The 8,691-nt window shown below is 54.1% G+C and overlaps 2 protein-coding genes across 2 annotated transcripts; both read right to left on the bottom strand.

Annotated features, from left to right (window-relative positions):
• Window position 1: 1 nt before the first annotated feature.
• An12g10480 (uncharacterized protein) lies at window positions 2–4,469 on the bottom strand (the record flags this gene model as incomplete). Its single annotated transcript, XM_059743722.1, has 4 exons — window positions 2–337; window positions 411–691; window positions 731–4,395; window positions 4,456–4,469. Coding segments are annotated over 4 exons (4,296 nt in total), but the record flags the coding sequence as incomplete, so codon positions are not given.
• Window positions 4,470–5,119: 650 nt separating this feature from the next.
• On the bottom strand, window positions 5,120–8,526 carry An12g10470 (uncharacterized protein; the record flags this gene model as incomplete). The annotated part of the gene is made up of 4 exons (XM_001396056.3): window positions 5,120–5,265; window positions 5,389–5,899; window positions 5,968–8,330; window positions 8,382–8,526. The coding sequence occupies 4 exons, from the start codon at window positions 8,524–8,526 to the stop codon at window positions 5,120–5,122; spliced, it is 3,165 nt and encodes a 1,054-aa protein (XP_001396093.3).
• Between the last annotated feature and the right edge of the window lie 165 nt (window positions 8,527–8,691).

Raw genomic sequence — 8,691 nt, 5'->3', positions numbered from 1 at the left:
CATATCTCGCCACAAATAGAGGGACATTGGTGGCCACAAGCCAGAAGTTTGTCGCAGCGCTTGGAACAAGGAACGTTGTCACAAGGAGCCGCACAGGGCAGCGTACATGCACCGTGAGGGCACGACGATGGACATCGTGTCTCGGCACAGGGGACGCAGGGCTCACAGCATTTGTTGGGGCACTGGGAGTGGCCACAATGAACATCGCAGGGGGACTCACATGGCGGACAGGGCTCCGGCTCGTGACAGATTCGAGTACAGCTATGTGCACATGCCGAGTATTTGCGACCGCACGGCTGTTCGCACCGCCCGTGGGTGGTGACTTGGACCTTATCCTCTGCCTCATACCGAGTGCACTGCCAGCATTTGCGTCGGCAAGGGTGCCCGCAGGCAAGAATGGCTCCACACACCGCTGGACAATTGAATGGAATCTCGACCTTGACATGACAGGGCACTGTCACTGTGTGATTGCACCCTTGCACCTGCTTCGCCACGGGCATTGGACACTTGACCTCTGAAAGATCCTGCGCCTGCCAACATGGAAGCTCCGCCGCAGCATGTCCACAGGGAAGGTGCCGGTTGGCGTCGAAGACGGTCACCTGGCATCGCTGAGGACACTTATCGCCACAGTGCTTCGGGCAAGCATGATCACATCCCTTCAAAGGTCGTGGACAGGGTTCCTGGCAATAGACTGCATTGTGAAGCAGTGTCGAATGGCATTTCTGCTTACAGGCATGACCGCATTTCAATCGGTTGACACAACGCTGATTGCAACCGCCCTCTGGAGAATATTGCACGAAGTGGTCCGGCTCCGAAACTGCAATAGGGGAATCTGGATGGCGTGGACATTGCAATTTGAGCTGAGCTCCAAAGTTGTCTTTGCTCTTCAAGATTTCCACGACTTGCCGCCACATCGGCACATCCATGGACGTAGCAGCGTTACCTATGATATACATGCCGTGCTTTGCGCGGGACAGCAGGACGTTGATACGGTTTGAGGTTCTCAGAAATCCGCAGCGTCTCTGGGCATTGCTTCTGACCAACGATATCACCACAACCTTGGCTTCCTCACCCTGGAAGTTATCAATGGTGGCTGCACGAACGGTCTGTAGTGCAGTTGACTGAGACACCGGAGAATGTGTATCTGCGTCTGATTCATTCAACCCCGCTGCCTCCAGATCGTCCTGGTCACGATCGCCGAGGACGATGGAAAACGACTCGCTGAGCCGGCGTCGGAGCCGATGGAGCTGTCCCAGGTAAGGGGTCAGTACAGCAATTTCCCCCGCCCTATAGCAGCCTTGTCGGATCAAGTGAGCGACTAGTGCGGTGGTCATCTCCACCTCAAACGCGTTCCAGTGTGAGGTGTTCACGGCATCCGTACTGGAATTGCCGGCTTCGGGGTGTTGATGATCAAACCAGAACAGCCTCTGGCGCATCCCACATACCTCCGGGTATTCCAAAACCGACGGAGCATCTTCTAAGCGAGGGTACAAGGTGTCCCTGACCAGCTGTGCGATAGAGGGATGCATTCTGCGCTGCGTTTCCAACGTGCTAAACGGCATTCGCACCCCTGACCCGTCCTCGCCAGGATCCACCAGTCGCTCAAACAACGATTGATCCAGAGAATACTGCTCACCACCTCGGTAGTTCTCCCGAGAAAGATTGTAGTCTTGGATCTGCGGGCGGAGTTGCTGGTGGTCCCCAATGAGAATGGCGTGCTCGACGGAAGGCAGAAGGGCTGTCAGGAGATGAGCCTCCAACACTTCTCCAGCCTCTTCGCACAGCACAACCTTGGACTGAAGGCGACGAAGCATTTTGAGGTTCCGAGCGAGGCCACTGGTCGTAACTCCGATAACCTGTGCCTGCCGGAGACATCGCAGATCAACCTCGTGTCGAACATCATTCATCTCTTCCTTGCTCCTTCGTTGTTCCTGGACCAGTATCTTAGCTTTGTCGTGCTTCTGACGTCTATTCTCTGTGAGCCAGTGTTCGTAGACCATTTGCCGTTCTCTGACACTCATGTGTTCAAGATTTATATTTTCAAGGACACCGATAGATCGGGGCTTCTCCGTCGACTCAAATCCTCTGTTTATCCACTGGTGGAATGCGTTATTACCCTTCTTTGACTTGGGCCTTATCCATCCCTGCTCATCGGTGCTGAAAAGCTGGCGATAGTGCTTGGGGTTGTAGCGCTCAAGAAACCACTTCAAGTTCCCCTCAGACCCTTCGAAATGTAATCGTAGGCCATCAAATTCCCTTTGGCACTCTTCGAGTTGGAGATGGAGGTGATAGATCGAACTCTTCTCGACTTTGGTCTGCGGAGGCTTGTGGACTAGTTTGCTCAAGGTGTGTTGCTCCACACGTTCCGACTTGCAGCGCGATCCAATTCGAACAATCTGTGTGGTAATCTTCCTTTCTAGCAGCTCTTCTAGGAGCTGGTCGAGGGCATGATTTGTATAACAGACACAGATGATTGGTCCAATATTGGCTTTGGCTTTGGCCGCATTGGCTAGTAGCACCTTGATGAGGGCAACTCCGGTATAACTCTTCCCTGTGCCGGGAGGGCCCTGGATAAGCCCTATTTGGTGTTGGAGGGTGTTTATAAGGCCGACGGCTTGAGCTGGGTCCAAGATGGACTTCTCTTTGAACGTCTCCATGTCAAAAGCCTGGCCGGGACGGAGATGCAGCTCGGTCGCGTCAGTCATCAAGCAGCTAAGATCGAATTTGAATCCGGGCTTGAGAGCATACGCCGGCGGATGCACTTGTGTCACTTGGTCCCAATTCTCGGAGGACGCTGGAGCTAACAGATTCGCAAACGGCAGGTCTTCACTGCGCTTCATCTTCTGAAGCGCGCGTAATGTTGGGGCAAAAGCTGGTAGCAGAATGCCGGGAAACTCCACCAGGGTGACCGGTGAGACTGTGCCACGCGGACGATATCGATCCAGAACAAACTGCACATGATGGTTTGTAGGGTCGATGAATTCCAATGCGACCGTTGCGACATCCTTCTCCTTCCAGAGAGAAGGGGGGTCCTTGGGCTTAGGGGTGCCGGGCGGCAACCTGGGCGGCTCAGCCACCGTACAAAAGAGAACGTCTTCTCCACGCTGATCAAATAGGCATACAAGGGCACCACTCTGTAGGCGCTTAGATTGGTTCCACCATTCCTCGCGCTGTTTGACACCCAACCCCTGCACCTGCGCCAGCTGACGGAACCGGATCACAAATTGCAGCCCCGCGTGTCGATCAAAGGACAAGGAAGCTACCTTGACGTTCGAATATGCGTAGGTCCGGAGTTGGTTACTACGACCTGAGTGCGTTATCGTTGTGGGGCGAAGCTGATTGTGGATGGCGTCTCTCAACTGCCCGACCGTGTCTTCACGGAGCAATCGGAAGTTGCGATCCAGGAGCCCAGCGACACCGCCGATATGCCACTGTCGAGGGTCCTTCACGGGCAGATATTCGGTATGAGGGGATAGAATCTCTTCAGACGTGGGCAGGATCTGAATGTCGCAGATGTCTGCCGAATCATTATCGTGGCGTCCTCCCGGCGGAGTACGGTGGACGATGAATGATGAGGGTAGCTTGTCGCCTTGGGCGGCTGGCTGTTCAGAGGAGGCTACGCTTGGGAGTGCAGCGCCAATACTGAGTCGATGCAGGATCCGTTGCATCGAGACCTTGACCTTGTACAGGGCGCTCTGCACGTGCAAGTCTTCATACTCTTTCACAATGGACTGGAACTTGTTGGCCAACAGCTTGAGGCCCTCATGGATGTACGCCTCTGAATTCAGCTCAAGTATGTGCCAGAAAGCCACAAGGGACATTTCGAGGTGGTCGATCTGAGTCTCCTTGACCTGGTCCTTGTCGGATGATAGGATGTCTGCCAGGAAGCCTAGCAGGTCCAGTGCCCGTCTGCCCGCCACACCGTAGAGAAACGCATAGATCGTTCCAACAGCCTGTTCGAGGACCAGGGAGTCCCGCACACCAGGGTGAGTTACGATGCTTAGAAAAGGCAACACCTGCTGCGTGAAGATGGCCGACTTCTGTGTAGGCGACCGGGTTGTCAGGATGTTTTCGTCAATCAACTCCTTCATACGCTTCAGGCCGCCTTCCCCAGCCAGGGCGCGGATTACTTCTTGCTGCACCCCGACATCTTGATCGATGAGGCGTTGTGCTTCCTGCAGAAAGGTCCCCAGCCGATGGCCCAAGGGATAATCCCGGTTGGGGTCCCACAGGTGTCGTCTCCAGGCGCGAAAGTCGCTCTCGCTGGAAGCTGGTGGCTCGGCTCTCTTCGTCTTTTGGTGAGGCGCATGTCGGTTGTTGTCGCGGGGAATATCGTGCGAAAACTTGCAGGGTCGAAACCTGCATTTTCCATCTCGAGCGAAATTGCGACAGATCCTGGAGCCGGTAAGTCAGTGATTGATCTGTATAGATTGTCTGCGAGTGACTTGCACTCACTTCTGGTTGGCCATAACGGTGTATATGCAAATCCGTATCTCTCTTTTTGTTTCAAATGAACAAAAAGGGATCTTTCAGGGCTAGTAAATAGGTCAAATAGACAAACGAGTAGATGTCAGTGCAGAATATGCAAAGGGAGATATCCGGATGCAGTCTGGGAGTTACCACGGAGGTGAGGAGACGGCGAGGTTCAATAACACAAAAGAGTAACACAACTGAACAAAACCGGAAGGAAGGTAGAAAACAAGTACTAATAAGTGAGAGTTCTGGATGGTAAAAGTAGCAGAGCTTTCGACTGGCACTAGCTGCCTCAGCCTTGCGCAGCAGGAGAGACGATGAGGGGAAAGAGAGGGAAAGCGCCTTGTGGGCGCGTCGCTGCGGTGGTTAAGTAGACCTGAGCAACACCATTGGCCCACGTCAGTCAGTGAAGCCAACAGATAGTAAATCACACAATGCTTTTGTATGGCTGTTGGGTAGCTCGATTGGCATTCACTGACTAGTGCACCTAGCGAGTGTCTTGCTGTAGAGCTGAAGGGGCAGTGCTGAGCCACTCCCACGAGGCTCCCATGTATGTTGATGTCATTTCTAGTTGGCGCCCTTTTCTATCAGTCAGGAAAGATAAGTGCATTTCATGTGACAAAGTGTCTTGTATTGGCGGCTAAGATCATTTTAAAGATATTACACCTCTGACGGGGCCCTTGCGTGTATCAGGGCCAACCGTCGGAAATCCCTTCCTGCAGCCACTCGGAATCGCTGGAAACAGACTTTCCGAATCCTTCTTCCCTCCACTTCCCAGCTCGCTTTCACGCCCTGTTCGCAAAGCAGTGAAACCATTCAATGAAGATATCACTGAAAAGACACATAATCGCCCGAATCAGACAGATTAGAGAAGTCCAATCCATAGAGATATACAGCACTACTTCTTCTTCCCACCCAGCCCGATTCCCTGCGTGATGGTCCCCAGTCCCAGACCTTCGAGAAGCTTGTCCACCCCCAAGCCACCGAGGAGCCCCTGAAGAAGATTTCCCAGACCCAGACCGTTCAGAAGTTTGCCCACAAGCCCGAGAACGCCACTGAGCAAGAGACCGACGGCCGCGATGATCTGGAACAAAGGCTCCGACAACAGCGCCCAGAGCGGGTTGATCTCTTTCTTCGCATGGGGCATGTCGGCAATCAGACTCTTACCCCGTTCGATCGTCTCTGTCACTAGCTTGGTCAAGTCCTTCAGTAGTTCGGCCAGATGGTGCTCCTGTGGGGTGGCTTCTTGGGAAGCACTGCGGGCTTTGGCATTGGCAGCAATGTGACCATCCGGATCCAAGGCTCGCAGGGCTCCCTTACACTCCTGCAAAATGGTGCCAGCCTCTTCGATTAGCGGTTTCACCTCCTTGACCAGTGCCTCTTCATCCAGCTCATCCTTGGGTGTACTATTGGCCTTTTCAATATGCTGTTTGGATTCAGCATTAGCAAGATGATTCACCTACAAGATGCTCATGGATGGAAAAGAGTGCTTACCTGAGTGATCATGCGACACATGGGTTCCAAGGAATCTAAAGCCTGCTGAATAATGGAGCACATCTTTTTGGCCAGCTCATTTTCCTCTTCCTGTTGAGCCAGCTTCTCGCGCTCCTCGGGGGACATTTCCGGTTCCTCGGGCTCTGGCTCTGGAGGCAAATTCTCCAGCAGGGTACATTCCCCGATCTTATTGCCGGCACTGTCCACGACATAGCCATCCTTATCAATCGTTCGGCCGATGAGGTTCGACAGTTCTCCCTGGGTGAGCTTGCCAATGAGATTACCATCTTCATCGCGGACCTCTCCCTCCCGATTAACTTTACGGCCAGCCATGGGACTGACCGGTTCCTCGGGGGCAGTCCATGGCTCAGCCCGGCCGATGCAATTCCCAGCCGAGTCAAGGACCTCCCCATCATCGTCCACGGCGCGCCCAGCTAGGCGTCGAGCGTCTCCTTCAACTAGACGACCGACCGGTGTGCCGTTCGGATCGACAACCTGTCCCTCCTTATTCACCGTTAAGCCATCCAGGCCGCTGAAAGGGCCCTCTGGCCGCTCTCGCTCGGCATCGGGAATGAGCTCGGCTTGGCCGACAACGTGGCCTGCAGCATCCCAAACCTGGCCCTGCTCATCCACGGACTTGCCGGCCAGCTTTCGAGGATTGCCTGTCACCAACCGTCCAAAAACCACTCCGTTCGTATCCACGACGTTGCCCATCTTGTTTACCACCTTGCCGGCTAATACAGACAGATCGGGTGCCTCCACCTCCTCAGCGGGGGGTTCACATGGTGCAGCTCGCCCCAAGACGGTCCCATGCTGGTCCACAATCTCTCCGTCCTCGTCGACATCATATCCCTGGAGCTTCTCGGGATCCCCTTCTATCACGCGACCCACGATGTTCCCGTCGCCATCCTCCACCCAGCCAGACCCATTCACCATCAGGTCCATGCATCCCTGGAATGGCCGGCTGAGGTCTTTCCGCTCATTCTCGGGGATCAGGTCCACCTGTCCAATGACCTCCCCATTGTCGCCCCAGATGAGACCATCCGACGCAATGGTTCGGCCGGCAAGGTGCTTGGGATCACCCTCAACGACTTTGCCCAGAGGGACTTGGTCCGGCCCGATCACGAGGCCAAGCTTGGTGGGCTTGAGCCCTTCCAGAGAACTGAGATCCGGCTTCTTCTCCTCCACCGCCTCTTCTGCAACTTCTTCTGGCTCCTGCCAGGGCTCTGCACGGCCCAGCAGGTTTCCATGTCGATCGAGAATATCGCCGTCCTCATCAACCGCGCGACCCGCGAGCTTTTTGGCATCCCCTTCAACTACCTGTCCAACGCGTTGACCGTTGTCATCTAGCACCCACCCCTCCTTGTCAACATACAGATCCTTCATTCCTTCGAAAATGCTGGTTTCTTCCGTCTCCGGCAGAACAGGCTGTACCTTGCCAATAACATTTCCTCGGTGATCCCAGAACTGGCCCTTATCGTCCAGCTCAAACCCTCCTCGAAAGAGCCTCTTCGCATCGCCTTCGACCAGCTCCCCAACTAGGTTGCCGTGAGCATCCAGAATACTGCCGAACTTGGTACATTTTAGGCCTTCGAGAGTCGATATATCTGGCAATTGCGGCTTCTCCGCCAGTTCTTCGGCCTTGGGAAGTTCATCGACTTTTTCAGTCACGACTTCAACACGTCCAATCAAGTCTCCATCCTCGTCCAGAATCTCTCCATCATCATCAACAATCTGACCAACAAGGTCAGCTGGATCGCCTTCAACAACCTTCCCGATGGTTTTTCCCTCTGCATTGACAATGTTCCCGCCTTCACCAACCGAGAGGCCTTTCAGGTCCCCGAGGCCCATTGCCGCTTCCTTCAATTCCGATATATCTGGCTTTGGTACGGCATCTCCAAGACCTGCTTCTTTCTCAGGCTCTACCATTCCCTCGGTGGGCTCTTGCACACCTTCTTCGGCCTTCTGTTGGACTTGATCCACCATTCCAGTGGGGACCTGATCCTTCATGGATTGAATGCCCTTGCCAACCTGGCCCAATTGCACGGCCGCTGCCTTACCCTTGTCCACTAGCCCCGCAGTGGACGAAGAACCTGCCGCAGTATCTGGCGGCATGGCTTCTCTCTGTTCGAGAGGCCCACGTTGCTGCTCCGGCTCTTCCTCCTCCTCCTCTTCCTCCATGTCCTCTCCTTCCATGTCCTCTCCCTCCAGTCCTTCTTCTGCTTCTTCTTTTGCTTCTTCTCCTGCCCGGCCTGCTTTATCCTCCACCTGCCCAACCTGTTCTTCTAGACCCGCTTCAGGTGTTTTTCCAGCACTAACATCTCCCACTTTCTCAGTCTCCCCTTGTTCTTCGGGTTTCTCAGCTATTGAACGATTAGACACCCATTGCCAAACCTAGTGTATGGCTGACTCACCTAAGGTAGGCTTTTCCACTTTCTCTTTCTTATCTAGCTTCGCAAGCTTTGGAGGGGCCTTCTTGCGTACAGCAGACGGTTTCTTGAGAGTCTCTCCTTTTCCCAGCGACTCCAACTGCCTTACATCCTCATGGGTAGCTGCCATTGTGGAATTCGCGTCAGTGGCTGCGCCAACGCCGCACAGTTGTAGATTCCAGAAGTTTTTACGGTGTCTTTGATCTTTCTGGTCGGAGAAAATAGATAGTATGATAGAAACTGTAGTGGCTAGATAGAACGATGTTCAAACTCACTACAGAACTGCGGAGCACCT

This window comes from Aspergillus niger (assembly GCF_000002855.4).
Source record: "Aspergillus niger supercontig An12".
Classification (NCBI taxonomy): domain Eukaryota; kingdom Fungi; phylum Ascomycota; class Eurotiomycetes; order Eurotiales; family Aspergillaceae; genus Aspergillus; species Aspergillus niger.
This window is presented reverse-complemented; position numbering and strand designations above follow the sequence as displayed.